This window comes from Ambystoma mexicanum, chromosome 7q (assembly GCF_040938575.1).
Source record: "Ambystoma mexicanum isolate Mex_15411 chromosome 7q, UKY_AmexF1_1, whole genome shotgun sequence".
Lineage (NCBI taxonomy): Eukaryota > Metazoa > Chordata > Amphibia > Caudata > Ambystomatidae > Ambystoma > Ambystoma mexicanum.
In genome coordinates, this window is record NC_090941.1 from 154,866,736 (window position 1) to 154,892,150 (window position 25,415).

The following is a 25,415-nucleotide window of genomic DNA, read 5'->3' on the forward strand; positions in this document are numbered from 1 at the left end:
ACAAGGGGGCCTCGGCGTCCTCGACCTAGCCGGATACTCACTTGCGGCTCAGCTATCTCACGCATTCGCCTGGGTGGAGGAAGTAGACCTCCCCGAAATTGCGACAAATCGAAGAGGCCTGGTGTCCGGTCCCACTACACGATCTACCACACCTGCCATTACTAAAACCACAAGCCAACACTGGGCCCTTATATGCCACGACGGTCACGACCCAATGTTGGAAAACCGCAGCGCGGAAATGGGGAATCCGAGGCACCCTGGGTCCCATGTCCCCCATCTGGAACAACCCAGAATTCACACCAGGAAACCCACCACGGGACTTCCATGCTTGGTTAGCAGGAGGCCTAGCAAAAACTAGCGATTTTCTGGAAGAAGGCTCTCCCATCACCTTCGAGAGGTGCAAAATAAAATTCGGAGTGGGGGAACGGGAAAGATTCCGTTACTCTCAAATTAGGCACTGGATTTCACACAGGGGCACTCGGGACAAATGCTTGAGAACCAACAGCACTAGAACTCACTTTGACATCTCCAACCAGCAAAGGCAGAATATCCACTATATATTGGCTCCTAGACAGATCTGACCCGGCAAAGAAAGAAAGATATAAAACAGAATGAGAAAAGGACATTGGCCGGGAAATAGCAGTAGAAGATGGAGAAAATCTGGACCAGACTACACAAAAGCTCTCAATGCGTCACGAATAAGGAAGGAGGCTATAAACTGCGTTATAGATACTACATCACCCCCACCCAAATCCATAAAGCCAACCCAGACATTCCCAACACTTGCTGGCGTGGCTGCCAAGCCCCCGGATCTCTTTTTCACTTAGTGTGGCCTGCCCAAAGGCACAGATATACTGGAAGGAAGTGCTGAAACACATCAAAGAAATCTCCGGCCTCTCAATCCCTTGGGACCCAGGTGTTGTCCTGCTGGGCGAAACCGGCGACAGAGCATTCCCGATTTCAGGCCACATCTCTCGCCTATGCAACCACCTACTACTAGCTGCGAAAATTGCACTGGCCCGCCTATGGAAAGACAAAAACGGCCCCTCGATCGCCCTATGGTGGGCCAAATGCTGGGCGATAGCAGTATCAGAAAAAAATCACAGCAATACGCTCAGACTCCCTAAATAGAACTCTGAATATATGGGACCCATTCTTAGACTATGCGGCCAAATATCCAACTCTCACCAGGAGGCCCCCACTCACAAGGTGGCTCCAATGCAGCCCCCTCTACTGACCCCTGATCGGCCCCCAATCATTTCGGAGTTTAATCGGACAAGCACCCGAGATCAAGCCACTCAACTGCCGCAGCCAGTGTAGTGATACACAAAATTGCAAATATGCCAATCAGGGCTTTAGATGACAGCATTAGCTGCTGAAAGCCAATAGTTAATTCAAAGTGTGTGCCAAAAATGCTGACAGTAGTCTGTTGTAGCACTTCCGTTACGCAGTAGTGAGCTACAAGGAATATGCAGGCCTAGTAGGAGTGGTAGGTCACATTATGCATTGTAGATAGACAGGCAGGGCGAAGGCCCCAGCTCTGTAGCTAATAGACATTATTGGAGTGTTTGGAACATTATGGCACCTATATAGCGCTTAGATAGCCAATCTTAAGCGCTATGAACACTAAGCTATGAGTGCATGCCTTTTAGAGCTTGCTCACATAGGATTAATTTATCTTGACTTCTCTTAGAATATTCTGCCTAACTGTAGCCCTGCATGGTTTCATAAACTAATCTTCTTTCTCTGGGAAGACACTGATAAGACATTCCTGAGCTTTCGCGCAGATGGGCTCCAAGCAGGGAGGGGCACAGAAAAGGAGCACAGTGGAAATTCACAGAGTTGGGTTTTTCCATGAGCAAGCCTATATTTTGCACAGGGAAAGTTCTGGAACTGTGCGTCATGGACTGACAGCAGGAGATTATAAAATGCATGCCCACATGACTCAGGTGGGAGATCGATCTGTGGACTTGGTTCGAGCAAAATCGAGTGTCCGGAACCTGCTGCTCTGTCAGCACCCTGCAGCGCTGTCCTCTGAGCGGGGCTTGCAACAGCTAGCTCATGAGGGCCAGGGTCTCCCAGTGCTGATTGAAGGGGCGTAAGACTGTGTTTCTCTATGTTTCTCTGAGTTCTATGTTTCTCTATATTTTGTATTTCTCCAAGTTTTGTGTTTTGTAATCTTCTCTAACTTGAATCCCAAGATGTTGCTGAAATTCACTGTTTAGAATAAATGCTAAAACTTTTTGAAGGTGTCATTTGTCACTAGCATGAATTCACTGCTCGGCACAATCGATCCTGTATTTTGGGCTGAATTGGGTAATTTTTACTCTCAAGGGCTGGTCCAGAGGAAGATTTTCCCAATATCAGGATAGCCAGGTGTTAGGGAGAATTCTCTGTTTAGGCTGAATTTCCTAACCTAGGGAGCCCCCCAGCAGCTTTGCTGGATTTTTTGGGGTTTATTTTTTTCTCCTGCCAAGAGTGAGACTCTTTTACCCTCACTCTTGGACATGTTTGGAGTGTGTTTCTTTGGTTTGCCTTGTATTGAATGGGCTATGGGGTCTTTTACTCCATAGGGCCTCATGTGTTTTTGTGAGATGGGTTACACAGCACCCTCAGTGCCGTAACCCAGGGGTGTCCTAGGGACCCCCCCAAAATAGACTCCATACCCGGGACTGACTACTGTCTCCAAGGGTCTGTAAAGTCACCATTGACTTTACTAGTCTCAAATCCTGAACAGAACCAGTACAAACCATCATATTGTGGACATACTGGCTGGGGCAATTCCATTGCCCCGGGGTCTGTTAGTCGAGGGGGCACGTCTCCGTCCCCCCTCATCGAGTTTTGGCTGGTGGCAGTGGAAACTACTTTTTATATTCAACCGCGAATATTTTCCTATGGGATTTCCCATTGTTTTAGGCTAATACCTTTATTTATTTACGGTAGCCTTGAACATACCGCCGGGTTATTTCTTTATTATTATAACTCCGGTTGGTACTTTTTGCCAAAACTTGATTCTAAAATGGCGTTGGTGTTCACCTCCGTAACTCTGACCCAAAGTGGAGCCCTTTGTTCCACTTTTGGCGGGCTTCTCCACAGAAGCCCTCCAAAGTGGTGCCACTCTGTCTGGGGTACTTAGGAGGGGTGGAGGGGGATTTAGGCACCCTGGACTGAGTTACCTTGGTAACTCAAGTCGCACTCCGTCCTGATTGGCCCAAGTGGTGAGCCGGCCGGCTCACCACTTAGCATGTTTGAGTGACAGCTAGGCGTGAATGGGGGTTTGCTGCATAAAAGCACGGCTTTGGGGACTGGAACTTCAGAAGTCGCCACAGGACCTAAGAAGCCGAAGAGGGAGAAGCCGAGCCGACCTGCCGAGACGACACCACCGGTGAAGCCCTGCAGAACCATCTCACCACTTTTCCCGACGACAGAGGAGATCTCCTACCAGAGAGTCTTCTTCCCTTAACTGGTGGGGACAACCAGTTGCTGCCTTCTTTTCGCCGTCCCGAAGCATCTCGTGGCCGCCTTGCCTGTGCCAAGCACCCTGGCAACCGGGATACCACTTTTTACCTCAACCGCAAAAGAGGGGTAAAATCCTTTGTGTGCGGAAAACTCCACGGCTGGCCTCATCCCGGGTAGTGCGACGACCTTCAGCTTTCCTCCACGTCGAGATCACCTCTTCCTCTGGACGACGCCGCGACTTGCACCCACTACCAGGAACGACTACCACCGCTGGAGGATCCTTTCCACTTTTGAAGGTACTGTGTTCCGCCCGGCCTCCCTTGCCACCGATTGTACGGGGTAGATTTAGCCCTCGGCTCTCGAACCTGGGTAGGCCTGGGACACCCTAACTAAACTTTTCGGAAACGTAGTAAAACCTTTTCTACTCACCTGCAAAGACTTGTGACACTGTGTGATCTTGGGCGCATTTTCGCCTGGCTCTCTCTAAAGCGGGCCCCAAACTAATTCTCCTTGTTCCACAATTGACTGCCTTTGCTAACCTTATGAGAAAAGTGTTTACCTTACTGCTCTCTTTATTTCTGCCTTTTCCCTCCCTTTTTCTAATAACTTGCTGGAGTACCATCTAACGTTAAGCGCTCACCTCTGGTTGGAAATAAGTGGTGTTAACTTAGAATTGTCCAACAAATGATTAGGGATGTACATATGAGTAATAGTAACTGTGTTTGACTTTTTTATCTTTTCTATTGTACTAGTGTAATTTATGAGTGTGCCTTTAATAAATAAGTTTATACTTTTACACCTAGCTCTGGTCAGTGTTTGCTTGTGCTACTGTGCCTCTGTACCCATTATGTATCCTCTGTATACTGCCTAACTCTTCTTGAGGGAAGTCTGACTGCTCAGCCACAGCTACCACAGTGAATCTGTGTGGTACAGACTGCTACCAAGTGGGTTTACTGCCAACACCTGTAGACTTAAATCTTTTGCAGTGGTCCCAGAGGGAACTGCACAGGTTTCTGCCTAACACCAGGAATCAATCCACCATCTCTCTTGCCCTCAACCCACAAAAGCCTATAAAGACACTATTTGTTGTTGATGCTGATATGCACTGCTTTGTTGTATGCAATATAACATTTTGTAAAATCAATAAAATGTTAAGAAAAAAAGAACAATAGCACTTGAAATTTATAGTAGAGGTGGCATGCCATGTAGCACCTTAAAACCCTGACTCAGTACTTTAAACTTGACCTTTGCCTGTCTAGAACCAATGCAATGTTCTCAAAACTGGGCTAACGTGAGCATGACTAAAAGTATTAGAGTAATTTTGAATGCTGCAGCAAGTGTTGTTACTAAGATGATTGAGAATGTAGGTGCCCCAAGAAATAGGGCAGCACAATAATCAAATTTACATCCAGTAACGGCTCTATCTATAGTTCCACAATCACTCAGATTATAGGGGCCTAATATGTCCGAGCAGCATCAGATGACAGCTTACTGAAGAAGCAATTGCTTTAGCTTGGGACATGATATTAAGTGACAAACCAAAAAGAAACCCTAAGGATTTCACAGAACATTGTAGTAGAATCTGGCTATTGCCAATTGGGATGTTTTGATAAAGGTTTAACTACTGGTTGTAGGCCTTCCTACTGGATATCAGTAAGAACAGAGGCAAGTCTGGATGTCATCAGAAGAATATTTAAAAATAATCTTTTGGATGACCAAAAGGTCAAGTGGGGGTGGCTTCATGTACAAGACTCTAGATGTAGTGCCCGACAAAGAGAGACAACTAGTAGCTCGGCAGGAACGATTAATGATAGTCTAAGCCTATGTAAGGAGCACATCTTGAGTGCATCTAGAAAAACATGATGTCCAGGTACATCAAATGCAGAAGGTCCAGAAGAGAGGTTTACCCAACATCAAACCTGAGAATTACATATATCAAACCGCCTGAAAAAGGGCACTCATCCCTCCCAGATGGCCTACAACATGCCTGAGGTGGGAAAGTGATATTGAACCAAGCATCCTTTGTTCCAGATAGGAGGCCATTCCATTTGGGGTTGCATACCTACCTGTTGCTGGAAGATACTTTAGACTGAAAAGTCTTGGGTACCTGATGTGCCAAAGAGCCTCAGGAACACAGAAATCCTAAGAGCAATCACGATCACTAGACATCCCAGCAATAATTGTGCAGCAGTCCAAGACCCTAAATGGCTACCAGGATTTCTATTTTCCTCTCTGGTGATCATAAATGTTGATGAAGGAACAGAAATAAATAAGCAGATTGGTGAAATGGCTGCCAACCGTTTTCTCTACAACAGACTTTCAATTACACACACTTTTGAGTCTTGCTCAAAAGCCAAGTGAATTTCTCAACATCGCCAGCATGCATGCTATACACCAGGCTGCTGATGGATCTCCCTCTCCATTTGTTGTGTGCTCTGTAGCACAGTACCACAGCTGTACGTTGTGTTAAGTCAATTGTCAATTGGATATTGTACACCTGCCTGTAGGGTGCTACCCAAGTTCTACACTTTCCAGCTCCATGATGTGGCTTGGTCAGGCAAGCCGTGCCAATCATGCAGACAAGTATGCCAGAGGCACATTTATAATGGTTTGCTAAAGGAATGTTCACCTGGAATAGCATGGAGAGGTTTGGGTACAGAGTCCGGGGGTTCAGAGATTGCAATGCGCACCCACTCGCATGTGTGACAAAATTGCATTTTAAGTTTGAGGCATTCACAGAAACTTAATTTAAAAATAGTTTAATTTAACATACCAAAAAAATAGGTAAAATCACCTGTACACTTAAAAGCTAAAAAAAAGCGAATTTACTGTAAACTATAACATGTTCCCAGTATCCATACTGTAATCAAATACATGTCTTTTCCATGCAGTGGAGTTAAGATGTTCGAAACTGGCAGCAACATGATCGCAGTCCAAGTGCCATCGAGTTACTGCTTTGCACAGTCCCTCAATGGTTAATTCCGCAAATGGCAGATTTTTATTAATCCAACATGTGAAGCATTTAAATTTCAAAAATATATACTGCTCTGATGCGTCAGTGCAATTAATAGGAGGCTCACAACAAATATGCAGACAAGACTTATAAGGGGCATGCAAGCCAGCAAAGTGTTCTTTCCTGTATAGAAAACCTGTAGCTATACTGATTTAACATTCATATTTCTGTTAAATGTTAAATGAGATTTAGCTCCCTGTGCCCCCTCAGTAACAAAGAGAATTGTCTCAGAATTCATTCAAACACCCATAACAGGCATTATTAGAACATGATACATACAAATGATGTCAGCAGTTAATGGTAATTGATCTGCAGACTTCTGGAGCAACACATCTGCACAGATCACTTCTAAACCACCATCCATCTAGATTTGCTATGTTCTCCAATCCGGTCAGTGTGCCTGTGCTTCATCCTGCAACCTGTTCGACGAAAAGAAAAAACACAGGAAAGAGCCCGACCAAGTGCGCATTTGCCAAGTCGGTGTAGTTCCTGCGATTCAAAACTGTTTTCTAGCCCAGAGGAGACTGATTAGGAAAACACTGCATGCATGCTTTAAGCGCTACAGAAACCAAAAAAGACCGTAGCGATTTGCATCCTTTACCCCAAACACGAGGCCATTCCATTGTGACATCAGCCTGCCCAGTGGTGGAGGTCAGCAATGATGGTCACCACAGCAAAAATGGCAGCTGGCATGAATCAATGGATATTTACTGACTGCGCATGGTTTAAGCACGCTCAATTAAGACAGCTAGGCAGAATTCAAGCAAATAAGCATGTTCTATAAGAATATGAATGCAGATTCCTGACGGCATAACGATTCCCCATGGGAATTACAGGCTGACGCAACAAACTGTGCCACTGGAACAGGCATAGGCTAATGTTGAGTCAATCCATGCAAACTTGTTTAGTGCTGATTTTCTCTGCCGCCGCCAAATTCAAAAGTAGAGAGTTGATCTCCAAATCTTTGTGTGGTTCCCTCCGTGGTAAAAGGGGGTTGCTACTGCCATGTGTGCCACGTGCTAAGTATGAGGGACGCATTGTCAAATTAAAATATCATTTGCAGGCTTGCTTTATCGTCATCAGGAATACAGCCCCACACAGCTAAACATTTCTGCAAATGCATTTGCAAGTTCCTTTGTCCCAAATACCATGCACAGTGGGCTCCTCGGTTCTGTAGGATCAAAGCAGAAAAGATTAAAAGTACACATAAATTGAAAACCGTATTAGCTCATAAACTTACCTCGCGCCAGTCACACGTGTAATCAAATGAGAGGCTAGACAAGTCAAAACACGAGCACGTCTTATGCTATGATTAACATCGCCTTGCATTAACTCTATATCAGGTGAGCAAGGCCTCCATGTCACTGGGATACTACTATTGAAATGATTTTTTTTTGACAAAGCAACGCATTCTGAGGGTTGTACATTTCAATTGATTACACAGGATTTAAGCAATTGATTGTAATGACTTGCAAAAGCAAATCTCAGGACTGGAACCGGTTCAGTAAAACACAGGTTTTATATTTGTGGAGTGATCAAGGATGATCTAGTATAATCTGTCCTAGCAACGATCCAACAAAAACGTGACCTGCCGTGATGCGTGGGCTGGAATAGAGAACAGGGCACACGTTGAACCAGCCCCAACATGGGGATAGTGAATGGCTCTTTCTAGAAAACCAACGCTGTGTAAAAGCAGAACATGACTGCAGCAAAGTATGGACGCCCTGAAATTAGGGCACACATGCAGGAAACCTTGGCCTTTGCCAATTCATTTCATCTGCCAAACCCCATTTTCGGATTATTGCCGTTTGTTGTAATATTTTCTCCTGCATTTTCAGCAGCCTAAAAAGTCCAGGTATTTTAAAAGAATTCAGTCATGAGGGAAGACCGCCATTCCAAAAGTTGAAGGTGCAAACGCATGCCATCTCCCTCGAGTGAGAAATAAATGCATTTTCAAATCACTATTTACATTAAAAAGGGTAGTGGATATTATGCAAAAGCAATCAGTAACACACACTTGCTCATGAAACATTTTCTAGTTCTAATAAGCAAAGGCTTCTTAACGACAGGCAGAGCAATTCTAGATTCAGCACAAAAACAGATCTGGAGACTAAGTTGTCTCATGGTTTTTCCAATCAGTCAGAAAATAGGCACCAGAGATGAGCCTAATCAAAATTTGCAATCAGTGCCGATTCATATAACTTTAACCACATATGAAACTACTTCCCGGCAAACCTTTCAACAAATGTGTGCTTGGTAAATATATCACACTTTATAAAAAATAAAGAATTCGGAAAGGCATGCTACGCCTCTTCTACACTAAACTGCTGTCTGCAATTTTACTTCTTCTTATGCATGCAAAAGAATGCACTTCTGTCTGGCAATGGCAGACGACCGACTGTATGGGAAGAAAAAAACTGAAATGCACTGCCTGGCTCTCTATGAGTGATCATATTTCTGTGGTCCCAATCTGTGTGTGTGTGTGTGAGGGGGAGGAGAGAGGGGGAGAGGGGGAGAGGGGGGGAGAGAGAGAGAGAGAGAGAGAGAGAGGGAGAGAGAGAGAGAGAGAGAGAGAGGGAGAGAGAGAGGGAGAGAGAGAGGGAGAGAGAGAGGGAGAGGGAGAGAGAGAGAGGGAGAGAGACGGAGAGAGAGGGAGAGAGAGAGAGGGAGAGTGAGGGAGAGAGAGGGAGAGAGAGAGAGAGAGAGAGAGAAGCCCGTGGACACTACTGACAGGATCCAGGGGTCTGCACGTCTTGGGCGTAGACTTCATGAGGATGGATAAGGATTTCTCATTATGGGAACTGTTCTCATCTAGCTCCACATCGGTGGTGGAGTGAAAGAGGTCGCTACCCTCGATGGAAGGTCTAATATGTGCTCCTGGACATCCGGGTTGAATTTGGTAGCCTGCAGCCAGGCTGTCCTTCTCATGTCCGTGACGATGCAGATGGCACAGCCTGAGGTGTCTTATATGCGCCACTGTGGACTCCATGTAGTCTTGGGCCACCAGCTTTGCTTCTCCCACCCCCGCCTTGAAGTGTGCCTGACTGTGTACCAGAAGTTCCAGCAGGAAGTTGGCCATTTCCCGCCAAAGCCTCTGGTTAACAGCTGCGAGCATGACGTCCGCATTAGACGGACAAAGGTGCAGAGAGGCGTTGGAGTAGACCACCTTCCCATACGCATCCAAGATCTACTTCTCCTTGCCTAGTAGGGCCGAAGACGAGGTTTCAGAGGAAGACTGAGGCTTAGAGTAGAGGGAGGCTGCGGCAATGACCAAAGAGTGCAGTTGAGGGTGTGTCGACAGCAAGAGTGTATCCCCCTCCAATTGCCTGTACTTGGTGTTGAGGAACCGATTGGTGGGCTGCACCGAATGGGGATAAATCATCCTTTCTTGGCTAAGGAGACAACGTCCTTCTGCATCAGAATCCCTGTTCTAGCCGCAGGGCACAGAGGGAGGACTTACGCCTCTGGTTGTTCAACCTCAGGTTGTGGAAGACCCAAGTATTCGGCCAGATCATGGAAAGCCTTGGCTGGGCTGAAGACAGCATGTCAGGGTCCCCCTCGTTGTCGGTGTCCACGAGGGTGTCCAATTGGTCAGGGACAGGTGGAGGAGTACTGGGCGCCGCAGGTTGAGGTGTGGTGACCGGGGGGCCATAGGCTGCTGAGGAGGCTGGTAAGGAACAGCTTGGGGTGCAGGAGGCAGAGGAGCCGGAACCACGAGGGCTGGCGCGGGCAGCAGAGGCCTGAGGAGCTGGAGCCATAGGAGGAAAGACTATGGGCGCAAGTGGCGGGACAGGAGGCAGCTTGTCCCTGATCACATCCCAAAGGATGGTGCCTATCTAAGGGGATCTCATGAGCGTGATTAACTTCTTGAAGAATCTGTCCTCACAGGCCAGTGGGGGCGCTAGGTGGCGTAGGAGTGGGGCCCTGAGACTGCTGAGGTCTGGGCGTACTCTGCCTTGTTGCCTGCGGGGTGTATCTGCCCTGCGATGTTGAAGGATATGCAGTAGACCATGTATCTGGTGAAGACGAGTCCCACCTTAAAACTCATTCTCCCACATGTTCTGCGCCATGGGGCGGTATCGGACGAGCAGCTATTTTGTCTGGCGCTGTGGCCATCTCGTCAGGCTGCATGCCACGTGCCTGCGCCGTAGCGCTTGCTGCGCTGGGCCCGGCCTCCTCCAGGTCAGGACTCTTGGCAGTGGAGCTTGAGGCTTACCCTGCACCTCAGGACAAGGCCTGGTAGGCGTTGTACCCTTGGCTGTGCTGCCGGTAGTGCTGTTTACAGGCACCCCCTCAGACATTTGTCAGGTAGTAGGATGTAGCCCCTCAGTTGGATACCCAGTAAAAGAACCTTGCAGTCCCTCAGCAACATCCCCAATAGGATCTAGAGACCCCTCAGCATAGAGGCCGGTAGCTGAAGCAGCCTCGGTACCCGTACTGGTGGCAGAACCAGACCTGTCCCTCCCGCTCGGGTGTTTCCTTGGGAGTCGCCCTTGCGGGGTGCAGATGAAAAAAGCAGCCCTACCTTGGGCCTTGCCTTACGCTTGACGAAGTCCTTCAAGTCCTCTGGAGGCAATCATTGGAAGAGCTCTCTCTACTGAGCTAACCTGTTCTTGGCAGCGAGCAGTGTAAGCGCTTCACACACGGAACAACCTTCCCAGCCGTGATCAGGGCCAAGGCAGTGGAGGCAAAGAGTGTGAGGGTCAGACGTAGGAAAGAGCCCTTCGCAGGCTGGATACCTGCTGAAGCCCAAAGACGTCGACATGCCCCGGGGAGGAATGTGGCGCCAGAGGACCGAGTACCTGACAAAAGGCAGTATTATCAAGGGAAGAGCATATGGAATTACAAGTCCGAAGCTAAACGCAGGAGCGCTGGTGAAAGCAGTCCACTCCCATCGATATAGAAAAGAGGAATGGGGAGTGACGCCAGTAAACAGAGTCAGGGGAGTGCATGCTAACAGGGCCACGCACGCCTCTAAATTTAAATGGGAAGAAGATTTTTTTTCTGGTGTAAAAGGTTCCGTCTCCCGTCCCTAGCGAGGGGCGATCATACAGTATGGAGGAAAGGGGACGGGACGTAGGAGTAAAAAAAGTACAGAAGGGTTTCAAATTAACAGTGGAAGCAGTAAAAGGTGGGGGGCAAAGTACAACAGGGAGGTAGGGTCATCAAAACTTATTACACATAAAAAAAAGGAAAAAAAAAAAAAGACTCCATCACTGGCCATGCAAAGTGTGAATTAAACCCCCCCCCCCCCCACTTCATTTGGAAAATGTAAATATGTATTTTTACCTTATAAAAATGTACTTAATGTCTTATAAAATCGAACATCAGGAGTGTATCTGGTACCCAGCCAAAGACATACTGTAATTGCCAGCCAAAGGTTTGTGCATCCTGACTGCACGAACAATAAGACTGAATAGAATGGCCTTTAACTGAAAGACAGACTTTGCCAAACCGAATCATGGATTACTTCATGTTAAAGGACTGGATGGTGATGTGGTAGTGCGTCAACAACTCGGTTTTACACAGTATTTTACTTTCTGCTAAACTCCCCAGATTTCATTCTCTTGTGAACTTTACTCCACTCTCCTTGGAAGATCACCACACCCAACAGGTGAGAAGTGTCCAATCTCCAGCCCCCTCATTATCAAATTAATGAAGTGGCAGTGTTGCAACCCTCCAAGGATAGCGGCAAGCACCAATAACCAAGCGAACAAGATGCTTCAGGAACTTGAGGCTAGGCCTGCATCGGAAACCCCACCAGCTGCAAGCCTTACAGAATCCCATGCATGCTTCAATTTGACTTTGTGAGCGATACCTGGTTGGATGCCACCAAGGGATCTGCAGATCTTCAACACATCTAGCCAGTATTACAGACATCCCCGGCAAGAGTAAATCATGAACTGTGGAAAATGTGCATGCCGGATGCTCAGACATTCTCCCAGCTTCCTGTGCCAAAGTCAATGGGATTCATTTTGGATTGCTATGGAAAAGTTAAGCCGCAGAAGAAAACGAAGTATGCGAGTGTGCGCACACGTATGTGTTGCTTCCAGGGGGGGAGCGTTATGGTAAATCCTTGGCATCCTTAAGATCTCAAGCAATACAAAGTGAGCTAATCATGCAGCAATGGCATGTTCCACGAGTAAACAAACCTATCTCTGCCCACTACCTTATTGTCCTTCACAGTATGGCTAGGTGTAAACTCATGATGCTAGTTCGCCATCACAGCAAAAACAGACGATTCAAAAATAAAAGAACTCTTAAGGCCCCCATCTACTTAGTGGATTGACAAGCAGCATCCAAAGTAAGAATGAGTGCCTGCCAAGTCTATAATCAGACCACTAAAGTCTAAAAGTGAGCTATAATGCAGTCTTAATACAATTCACATGCCCCGCCTTGATGTACTTTGCCTTCACTAACAACTTAAAAGCAACACAAGACACTGTATTACGACGATAAAGGGCTTCAGAAAAGAGCTTATGTATGAACTGCCTTTTAAGGATTCCTATGTACAGTAAGTTGCATAAGGACTATGGAAGCACAATCAGCCTTGCAACCGTTAAGAAAAGATAAGTTGGCTAGTGGTGTGACATCGAACTCTACACTTTCAGGTACTGGTGGGAAAGATGAAACGTTTCACTTTAGCTAATGATGGGGAGAATGGGTGAATGAATTGTGGAAAGGCGAGGAAGTTTAAATAAGTGTTGCCTTAATGCTATATTACAATATTTTAAACACAATAAAAACGTTAGTATAGCTATCCGGAGAGCAACAGACACACGCCATGAAGGATGAGCAGAATAAGCCTACAAAAACACAAATAAATGAGACCATAGAGGTTACTGGTTGTGCGCTAGATCAGAAAACCTTAATTATTTACCAAAACAAACTAAATCGGAATTTTGATTGCGTGACTGCTGAATGCCAATGTTGCCCTCTACACAACATTGTTCTTTTGCTATGCCCTTTTCAAGTATTTTTCTACAAGAAAACTTAAAACCACATTCATCAATGGTGCAATACAATGATCAGAAGAGCCCTGCAGGGCGGCCATTCCCTGGTGAGTAGTGGCAATACATTGGCAAAGCCAAACATGGTGTGACATTTGCCATACATGTTTCATCATGCTCTTTAACGCGTTTCCTCCGTAGTCTTGCCAGAGGAAGCTTTCTGAAGGCTTATAACACGGGCGTAGTGGTATTTTTAAACCGTCTCATTGTTAGATCACTATATGCATTAGTCCCAAAAGGTTGAAAGTGGAGCAGGTCTTGCGTTTACCACAATCATTGCAGACAGTACTCTTCCCTGTATAGACCCGATCCATCTGTTCACCAGAAACCATGTCTGTGGAGCAGCCGAGAGTGGCAGAGTAGCACACAACTTCCATGTGAAATGCCAAAGAGTAGATGTGCTGCTGTCGAAACCAAATGGTTGGGTTCCACACGGACCTCTAACTGTACAGCTTCTTCAGTGCAGTATCAAGTGTCTCTATAAGAACAAGGGAGATGCAGCTTATATACAGAGTCCACATAGAAGATAACTGTGATGCAGCTTGTAGGCAAATTTGAACAATTAGACAAAAGTAGTCAACTAAATTGGAATTCAGGAAGAAAAAAAAAGGTAATCGCACATGGCTGCTTCTGATGAACAATGCGGCAGTGGAGGCCTGACTTCGTAGTCCCAAACTCACCCGATGCATGTCATAATCACCGCAAGTGCAGAATCGCACAGCATTTTCTTTCCAATGACAACGCAAACAAAGTAAAATCAATAAAGGCATTATGCAAGTTTCCAGAAGATCTCTCGCCATTTTTAAGACCCGTTCATCTGGCGACAAGCAACAAGAACCTCTTGATGTACACATATTAAAGAGCACAGAGTCAGTTCGAAGCAAAGAAAGTGCTAAGAAATCCCTTTAGTAGCAATTTAAAAAATAAATGATCCTGTTTCAAAGGCACTTATTGGTCGGTTTACTTCACATTGGTGGCAAGAGGTGCTATACCGACTGCTCTGCCTGAGGTCGAACTCACAATTTCCTCATACTGAGGAGGAGGATCGATGTGGTGTTGCGTTACTTCGCTCCTCCTCACGCCGCTCTCACCGGTGGCTTCCTCGTATGAAGGCGGAGGTTCACAATTGGACAGCCGAGTGGTCACTGAATCCGAACGCATTTCCGCAAAACTGGGATAAACATCATGAACTCCACCGCTGGAATAGATTTCTTCCAGAGGGCAAAGGACGACGCTTGACTGATGGGGATGACGCCCTCTGCCATCAGGCCCAGTGCCATCCTCACCAACTAAGTCCAGGGTGCCTCTGTGCACGTAGGACGTCTGTCGTCGAGCTTTCTTGCGAAACATGCATTTCCAAATTATTAGTATGATGACCAGAACCACAAACAGGCCTATAATAAGTGGAAAGGCCAGGTAAAATGGATACCAATTATTGCCAGAGCTGGTGTTTCCTTGTAGTCCACTGGTGTACTCTTTCCAGAACTCGTTCTGAAATGGAAAGAAATTAAATCAGTCAGACAGAAGACCCTGGTCCAAAAAAAGCCACAATTAAATACAACCCTTAAAAATACGTGCAGCTGCAAAAAAGATTGTTTTTGATGCCCCTTTTCACTTAATGCTTCATTAGAGCCACCAAACCTACCCAGAAGAAAGATTTTTCAGTAGTTTACACTGTATTTTACACTGGTTTAACCTCTTTAAATTCACACACGTTCTTACCCCCCCCCCCCTTCAAGGTTCTTTATCTCTCCCAAGTCTTCTGCGGATTGCACTGCCCTTTCAGGTTTTGTAACGGTGCAAACGTTTTCCTCCTGCAGGTCCTGAAAGAATGCATAACAAAGGTGCATACATCCTACTACTCCTTGATGACATGAACCCTTGTATGTGTATGCAAGCAGGGCTTTAAAAAATGCTGAGTATCTGCCCATTTCATGACCTAAAATCAGGCCAATGCCATCAACAAATAAAAACAGGGAGGGAAGGAAGTGACGCAGGTATTTGACAAGGGTTTGAGCAGATTTTGTTTGTGCTGCAAAGCTCTTTCAGGCTACGTATTGCAGGTGATCATTTTATTAAAACAGAAGCACTTACGGTGTGGCATTCCCTGAGGCATCAGTCTGTACACAGTAAAGCTAAAGAGCAAATGATTAAAACAGTCAAATGCATGGTCCTAAAAGACTCTGATTTTGGGTCCTCTTCTAGCTCTCTACACAATTCTACTCCCTTCTAGTCTCACTTCTTTGGGTCCATATCATCACTTCTATGCTGATGACTCACAGCTTTTAATACAGGTTTCGTCTGCATCTATTCACACCACTCTCACTTCCTGTCTTTTATCCACTCAGTCTTGGATGTCAGATCATTTTCTCCAACTCAATCCTTCCAAGAATGAAGACTGAGGTTCTTTTCTTTCTAGCTACAATCCCTCTTGCCTCTCATTCCTTTTCCATCTGCTTCTCTTTCCATCTCTGTCTGCCCATGACCTCAGTGTCCTCATTGTTTCTTCCCTTACCTTGTCACATTTCTCCCATTTCCCGATCCTGTAGCTTCAATCTTTTCAACTTTTTTTGGTGTTTATTTTTTTTTAATTGTGTTATAGTTCAACATGTGAACTTCTCACAAAAGCAAACAATACAAGGAAATATTTCCACATATAGTAGTAAAAACAATACAATCTCACAAAAGGATAATTAAAAGAAGACAACCTACATATTTTACAAATAGCACAGGAAACAATATCTTTAAAAAAGCGCAAGGGTGCAAATCTCCACAAATTAGAAGTGTGTCAGTATTTTGCACCACGCCTCATCAACTGATAAGTATTTGTAGTCCTTAACCAGGTCATCAAAAAAGGGTGACGCAGGATACAAAAGGCATTACATTCCAAAATTAAATGGGGCAGGGTTTCAATTTTACTTGAATCAGAACAGTAGCAACATATTCCCAGCTCCGCACTATTTTCTTCCTTGCCCCTAAAATCTCATTGGTTGGAAAAAGATTAAAATGCAGTCTTAAAAATTGCAAGCACCAGGGAATTTTAATAGATAAACTAGAACTATGTTTAGAGGTTCAACATGATAAAGGATTTGAGAAACTACTTTTTCACCTCTTCCATTGTTTTTAACCAGTCAAACTCCCATAGTTTTCTCTTCAGAATGACAATTTAAAAACGTCAATTCCTCATGAACTCTCAAATGTTCCAATAGAACCTCACGGTGTAAAAACCAGTTATTAAAAGTAAGTTATTAAAAGTATGTTTATTTCTGTTCTAAAAGTAGCTTAAAATGCCACAAGAGAAAGCTTTCTTGGGCCTTTACTATTTTAGTCAGTAGGGATAATCTTTTCCAATTTACCATAGCCCCTAGGGGAAGAAGGCCCAGCTCATAACGAATGACACAATTAGGTACACCTGGGGGAGCTTGAAGGCAAGTTTCCAAGAGACTCCCTCTAGCCTTCCACGCTCTAAATTCATTCACTAATACCGTGACCTCTGCTCCGTAGGTTAAAGTTGGAGTAACTGTTGTTAAACTAACTGGCTACAGGGAGAACTGACCACATTTCCAATTAATGATTGAAGCCTTGGAGGCTAAAGAAATGGTTTTACTTTTCATTACACTGAAAAGATATTTTTTGTTTATACCAGTAAATGGATAAATGCCAAGGTAACTAAAAGAAGGAACCCTTTCTATTTCTGTGGCATTACAATACCATTTGAAATGTAAATGCTTCCTTTTTCTGGCTGATTTTAAAATGAACATTTTTGTTCTCTAAATATTTTAAAGGAATTCTTTCATTTTTGCGTACTTGCCTAAAGTAGTTAGTTGATGCTGGAGGCCTATAGGGCTAAAATCTAGCAGGGCTAAGTCATCTGTGCATAATAGCCAGCTTACCTCAGACAAGGCCAGTCGAAGGGGAAATGTGCGCTTGTTGACTAAACTTTCACCAATGTCCGAGCTGAAACCGTTAAACAGGAGGGGGGCCAAAACGCAGCCATGTCAGAATATAGCACCATAATCCTGTTCAATAGATTCAGCAGGCACCCCATCCAGCAGGTTTATTCCACAGGAGATCCCTATTAATGCTCTTGAACATCACTGTATAGTCGATGAATGCAACATAGATGGGTTTATCATTGAGAAGTGCCTCCCCTTTTAGCAGATTCAGCACAAACCCATTTAAGGAAGTGCCTATACCCCTAACAAATCCGGATTGTATTTATCTGGCCTATTTGAGGAGCAGGCCCATAATGGCAAATCTTTCTAGAATAGATGCAAACCATTTTCTGGGGGACATCTAAAAGCGCAATAGGACTGTCCTTAGCCGGGTCTGTCTACCGCCCTTTTAAAGATAGGCACAACTATAGAGACGCGTCATAATTTTGGCATCCACTTGTTAAAAAATACTTTGTTAAAAACAGAAAATTAGCCTAGAATGGCAAATTCTCCTTTAGAGTTAAATTGGAGAGCGTCAGGCCCTGGCGCTCGAGAGGATTTGCTACAGAAAATTCAAAGCTCTATATCCTCCCTATCAAAAGCTAGATCCCATGTTACATTAGGGACTTTAAATGACACTTCATACAGGACACCAGCGGTATAGATAGACTTACAATGTTTCATTCAGCAATCTTCAGATATAAGGTTCAAGCTGTGGAGCCACTTGTTGGCTATCCTTAGAGTTGATCAGATTGCAAAACTCTTTGGAGTCCTTACTAAATATTAGCTCCAACATATGTTGTGCATCTTTTTTTACTAGCGTTCTCCTATCTGGCCTTATCCAATTTTTATATTGGCATTTAAGGGATTTACGTGTTGCCCGATTCCCCAAAGGTAGTAGAAGAAGTTTGGTATGTAGATCTCGTTTATGTGCATGGACTAGTGGATCGTAGCTGTGTTTGTTAATATGCCATTCAATTAAGACAAACCCCAAATCTCCATAAGAGCAAGCCAAGCACTGCCTCTCTGCATTGGGGCCCTCTTGAATCGATGCAGAGGCCAGAGGGGGGGGGGGGGGGTTGGACAGCTGCTGGACTTCACAAACGGAATTGAGATCTCCACATGTCACAATGTTATTTAAACCTATGGCATTCTGCCAGTAAAGCATAATTTCATCTGGAGAGTCAAATAGATCATTTTGAGAAATATCAGCAGGATTCCAATATATTCTAATCAGTACGGAGAACTACATATGGGGATATCACATTGTGTTCCCACGTTAGGTCAATGCCCTGTATTAAAGCCATTTGGATAACCCAAAACGCTAGACCCCCAAACCATTGCGGATACCAGTTATTAAACTTGCAGAGGGACAGCCTTTTTAATCCCGTAAGGCTGGATTTAAAAACAGAAAGCCATCAAGAACAGGCTCATTCCATAGCCATGTTTCTAGTAATAAAAACAATTCAGAGCTTTCTAAGTTAAAGCTAGTATGAAATAAATGTGAGAATCTCCTTTAGTTGACGGACGTAAATGCAGATCTCTCTTTTTGTGCTCCGAGATGGATTGTTAAGATGTAGCAGTAGGTTGCACGTGGAGTGCAGGAGTTCACCAGTCCCAGTTTTGTGCCTTATAATAATCTTCAGCATTGTCTATTGACATTTGAATTTGCCTCCATATATACATTTTCCTCAAACACGTCAACTGCATCATCGGCATAGTCTTGCAATAAGACTATCCGTTTGGCCAATCATGTGTTGACTCATGAAACAGAGAGCCTTTTTTGTCAAACTCTGACAGATCATATCCATAGAGTGCTCTGCCACTGGCAAGAGGCAATTAGCAACTCATCTATAGTTGATGAGAGATCACCCGATCCAAGCAATAGTCACTCCAAAATGAGTCTTGGGAGGATAGCTCAGGGGGGCAATGTGCTCACCCTGGAAGCAAGACGACATGGAGCAATACAGGGTCAGCGCTTAAAAACCTCTGGGTATTAAGCATGTTATAAATAACCTATCATATCATAAAATTCCACCTGATCTATGTTGTGAGAGGTAATTGAGTCCAAGGTTGGCAAGCCCTTAAGTAACTGAAAAACATCAAATCGGTTTAAAATCAATTCTTCTATAATTGGCAGTTTCTGCAACACCCAAGTCCTGGAGATAATTAGCTCCTATCCTAGAGTCATGCATTTCTAGATGCTAATTCACCAGGGCTAATCTTTTGTTTTTGCAGTGTGAGAAAAGGCACCGGTTTTGCCATTGGTTGGGAGGATGGTAATTCCTTGGGTATCAAACACTTATCAGGTGGAAGTTAGTGTGAAGTGAGTCATGGAAAGCCTACTATCGGCAAATAGGCTTTTATAGGAGATTTCGAAGACAAAAGATGTAGTGAATAGACAGAGAGCTCCAATAGTAAGATTGGTAAGTCTTTGGAGGAACATCCAGTCGAAAGAACGTTACCAGTTGGTAAGTAACTTGTTCTTCGAATGGATTGTGTCCTCCAACGTATTCCACATCTTTGACAGACTCCCAACGCAGTACGAGAAAAGGGAGGAGGGAGAAGAATTTAGAATACCCAATCAGATGGCAGAATACAGAACCGATTTACCAGATGCCATATCATGACCATGGAGCGTATCCAGGAAGTAATGTTTGACAAAGGTGTGGATAGAAGAAGCCCATGTCGCTGTGTCACAAATATTCCTAATAGGAACTCTCCGTTGCAGGGCTGTGGAAGTAGCCACGCCCCCATGGCGTGAGCTCGCAACCCTCCAGGAGGGTCCTTGCCATCCAATCTGTAACATTCAGTAATGGTGAGGATAATCCACCTGGACAAGGTCTGTTTGGTAACAGCCTGGCCCAAACAGTGTCCATCATACCTCACAAAGAGGTGATCGTCCACTCTGACCCTGGACATCCTAGAAATATAAAAGCTCAGAGCTCTCTTAGGGTCCAACCTATGGAGCCGCTCCTCTTCCTCACCAGGATGAGGAGCATGATAGAAAGCAGGAAGTACCACTTGCTGGCTGAAATGAAACGCAGACAATACCTTTGGCAGAAAGGAAGGACGTACCCTCAGTACAACCATATCCTTGTGGAACACAGTAAAGGGTGGCTTCGATGAAAGTGCCTGCAATTCACTCACTCTGCGATCAGATGTAACCGCAACCAAGAAAACCGTCTTAAAAGACAACAGTATCAAAGGACAAGAGTGCAAAGGTACAAATTGAGCCCCTATCAGGAATTTCAAGACCAAATTCAGATCCCATACAGTTACCTGAAATGGGGACAGCGGGTATTGGTGAGCCCTTTTAGAAATTGGGAAATCAAAGGAATCTTAAAATAAGAACATTCTTCAGACAAGCACTGCCAGGTAACCTTTAATGGTACCGACTTGAAGGCCCCTCTGGGCCAAAGAAAGCAAGAAAGACAGAACCATGGGAATGGAACACTGAAAAGGATCTACATTGTGTCCTCTGCACCAGTCGCAAAATTTACCTCAATGGTACAGGGATTTAGTTGCCGGCCGCCTGGCCGAAAACAACACCTCCATCATGTCATCTTGGCTGTCCCAATCCTTTTATCTTAATCTTTCAGGAGAGAGAGCGAGAGAGAGGGAGGGAGGGAGGGAGGGAACCACGCTCTCCTGGTCCAATCCAGAGCAATGAGGATGATGTGGGATCCGAACCTCTGCAACCTCCTTAACACTTCAGGAATGACGGGGACCGGAGGAAACACGTACAGAAGTCGGAATGACCAATCCACGACAAATGCATCTCCTAAGGCTCCTCTGAGGAAATTCCCTTGTGCAGAATCTCTCGCACTTCCGGTTGGCACTGGTAGCGAAGAGATCCCCTTGTGGGGTTCTCCAAAGGGCGAAGATCTCCAGAAGGACTTCCTGAGCCAACTCCCACTCGTGAGAGACCGTGCTCTGCCTGTTCAGAGCATCCGCCACCGCATTCTCCTCTCCGACCAGATGTACTGCCGAGAGTGATATTCCTTGCCGGATTGTCCAGAACCAGAGCTGCATCGCCTCTGCACAACTTGAGTGACCCTTCCCTACCCCCCCCCCCTTTTTTTGTTGAGGTAATGCATGGCCACTATGTGTCAGTCATGATCAGGACACTCTTCCCCCCGCACAGACGGCAGAAAAGCCTTCAGGGCCAGTCTGATGGCCCTCAGCTCCAACAGGTTGATGTGGAGTTTGGACTCCGACGGAGACCAACGACCGCTGGGGTCAGATCGTCAGCATGAGCTCCCCATCCTGTGAGGGAAGTGTCTGTGAATACTGTCACCTCCAGCCACGGTTGCCAAAACAGCTCCCCCTTCATCAGATTTCCATCGTTGACCCACCACAGAAGATCCTGCGAGACCAAGAATGGAATCTGAATGGGATCTGACATCTTGCCAGAGAATTGCGACCACTGCATCTTGAGGACCCATTGCAGGGATCTCATCCTCAGCCTGGCCTCTGGCACCAGAAAAATGTAGGATGCCATGAGGCCGAGCAACCTTAAGAATTGGAAAGCCGGAAGACGCTGGGCATGTTGAAATTTGTCCACCATCTGCACAATGTGATGAGCCCTCACCTTGGGAGGCGAGAACTTCCCCAAGGACACGTGTCCAAGACAGCCCCAATGTACTGGAGCTGTTGGGAAGGTGTCAGATGTGACTTCTTGAAATTCAGGGAGAAGCCCAGCTTGTGGATGTAGCGGCAGGTGAGACCGAGATGATCCATCGCTTGCTCGGGAGAACGTGCACGGATCAGCCAGTCGTCCAGGTAGGGGTAGATGTGACTCTCCCCCGCGCACACCCCTCGCCTGAGATACACTACAAGCATTAGCTTGGTGAAGACCCTCAGGCGGAGGTCAATCTGAATGGCAAGACCCGAAACTGAAAGTGCGAGCTGCCAGCCGCAAACCTCAGGTACTTTCTGTGCTTTGGATGAAGCGGCACATGAAAGTAAGGATCCTGTAGGTCCAGGGACACCAACCAATCCTGAAGTCGAAGGGCCTGGAGGACCTGAGAAAGAGTGACCATCTTGAACTTGTCCTTCCTGAGGAGTTTGTTCAACCAACGCAAGTCTAAGATGGGTCTCAATCCCCAGTCTTTCTTTGGAATCAAAAAATATGGGGAATATCATCCCTTGTTCCTCTCCGCTACAGGCACCAGTTCTATAGCGCCTTTCTCCAGCAGGGTCAAGATTTCCTGCACAAGGAGCGGATCCGGAAGCTTCAAAGAGACAGTCCCCGGTGGATTGTCGCGAGGCCGCTTTAGGAAGGGAAGGCAGTAGCCGTGGGCTATTGTATCCAGAACCCACGCATCCGAAGTAATAGCTCACCATTCTTCGAGATGCTGAGACAGTCTGCCCCCAACCGGCAGACAATGGAACATGGCCTCATAGTTGCTTTGGAGCGGCTGCGGCCACCACCTCGGGTACTTTTACGTTAACCCCTTTGACTGGCGGCTCCTCGCGTCCTACCAAAAGAGGAGTAGTAACAAAAATAACCTCCCCTCCACTGCAGTCCCCTAGAACAAAAAGGCAGATGTTGACACACAGCTGCGCTCAAAGATTTAGCAGCAGCTTTTGAGGTCTGCAACCTCTCAAGGCTCTCGTCAGCCTTGCTGCCAAACAAATGGAAGCCATCAAAGGGCATGTTCAGAAGACAGACTTGTACATCCAGAGCAGAATCAGACTTGCGCAACCACGCAAATCTGCGTATAACGGTGCTCGCAGCTATGGACCGGCTAACACGGTTGGCCTTGTCCAATCCCGACTGAAGGGATTCACATATGGCATCCTTGCCATCTTGCACGAGAGCAAGGAACCCATCCCTTTCTTCCCCCTCGGGAATATGCTCAGCCGCTAGAGAAACAATTCCACAGAGTGTGTGAAAATCTTGCTAAGGCACAAGTGGAGTTGGCAGACTTCAGCGCCATACTCCCCGCAGAATACACCTTGCGTGCCCAACCATCGAATTCTTTGTCGTCCCTATCAGGTGGGATGGTAGGGTACGTCGCCTGCCTCAAGGTGGCTGTAGCCACCTGAACCACCAAACTCTCAGGAGTGGGTTGAGAGGAAAAGTAGCTGGGGTCGCTACTGGAAGGGTGGTATTTTTTATTTACTGACTTTAACCGCTGGAAGAGATTCCGGGGTCTGCCAAGCAGCCGCCACCCTTTTCTGCAAAGTCAAATGAAAAGGTAACATGGGTCAGAGAACGGACCTTGGTCCAAAATATCAGTTAAGTCACCCTGAACAAATGCCTCCGGAGGACTAGACCAACCAAGATACTCAGTAACCCTAGCCATCAGTCTCCTATAAGAGGACTCTGCATGAGCCCCAGGCACAGGCCGGTCAAACTCCACCTCAGAAGTGTCCAAGCCACTGGCATCATAGAGTGATTGACATAACTCTTCCAACTGCCTGTCCCCGGAAAAGACAGGAGCCACATCAGGCTAAACAGGGTGAAATTCCAAATCAGACCTCTCCACATCCTCAGATATTATCCAGAGTATGGAAGAACATTTGCCTAGGGACAGAAGTGGGTCTGGAATCCTTAACAGTCCTCACAGACTTGGATGTAGCCTTCCTTGGAGGATCCACAATATCGGGGACCTCCATCGGCAAATTCCGGGCTAAAGGCCCCGAAGGCGCCAACGGCTTTGATGTTGACAACAGCGCCAAGGGCTAGTGTGAAGGCAAAGCCTCGACATTCGTATCTGACTGACACGGTGCAGACTGAGTCGGCGCCGACCTCGAGCCCTTAACAGATTTCTGCGGTTTCGCCGGGGACGAAGACCGAGACCTGGATGCAGCATGTCTCTTGCGATCAACCTGAATGGTTCCCGATGAGTATCGTGCCGAGGACCCGGGCCCGAAGGCGCACGAGCCTCAGACCGAGACCATTCCCTGCCGTCGTCCTCCGAAGGCGCTGACGGAACTGTGCCCTGGGATTCGCCAGCATCCGCTCCCTGAAGGCTGCCCATTCCTCCAGGGTCGAGGACTTTGTGGGACAAGTCAGTTTCCTCGCAGCACCATCCTCCGAGGACAGGGAAAGCGACTGGTGACGGCGCTTCCGGGAATGCTGAGACAACAAGGACAAATGAAGGTACCCACTCCGGGACAGAGATCACCGGGACTCCTGACGAGGAGAGTCACCCCTCGAATCAGTGGACATCCCCTTTGCAGATTTACAGGACTTACTGGGTTTAGAACCCCTACCTACAAGTAGGTAACAAGTTACTTACCTGTAACTGTTGTTCAGTTTCGTTTCTGAACTGTCTTTCTACTAATAACCAATCACTGGTCTCTGAGTCATACTGCCCCTAGCCAATGACTGCACTCTAGCTAAGCACCTCCTCCGGCAGCCATCTTCAGATTTGGTAGCACGCAAAGTGGCAGTAGGACCAAGAGAAGAGCCGCAGAGGGGTTGGAGGGAGGGTTCGCATGTGAATCCATTCCAGACCTATGCTGGAGAATAGTTACAGGTAAGTAACTTGTTCCTTCTCCAGCATGGGGTCTGGCATGGATTCACATGCTCATGAATACAAGAATACATAGCAGTACACACATGCACAACCACGGGAGGTGGCAAGGCTCAACATTAAGCATTTCAACAAACTCAACATTAAGCATCTCTTACCTCCTCACCAGGCTCACCTTCAAGCGAACAGGTTGCGCAGCACTGCCTGGCCGACTCTGGACATCTCCCTGGAATCCCGGACGACGCAGTAAAATCTTGTGAAGGTGTGCCTCGACCTCCATGTAGCAGCCCTGTAGATGTCTAGCAGGGGCACACCAGACAGGAACTCCGTGGTAGCAGCGATCGCTCTGGCTGAATGGGCTCTCGGATAGCCAGGCAACGGTCGGTTTGCCAACCGGTGACAGTGCATGATGCAGCCGGAGAGTCATCTGGAAATGAAAGCCTTCGAAGGGGCCTTCCCTTGGTTCACAGGTCCAAAGTTCACAAACAGCTGTGATGTCTTCCGAAAA

The 25,415-nt window shown here is 46.3% G+C and overlaps 1 protein-coding gene across 1 annotated transcript in view; it reads right to left on the reverse strand.

The window, feature by feature from the left end:
* Positions 1-6,202: 6,202 nt before the first annotated feature.
* The window catches only part of PRRG1 (proline rich and Gla domain 1), a 507,776-nt gene continuing 488,563 nt past the window's right edge, over positions 6,203-25,415 (reverse strand). The window contains exon 4 of the mRNA XM_069639143.1: positions 6,203-14,973. Coding sequence (XP_069495244.1) covers positions 14,443-14,973 — 531 coding nt within the window. The 3' untranslated portion in view covers positions 6,203-14,442. The remainder of the gene's footprint in view (positions 14,974-25,415) is intronic.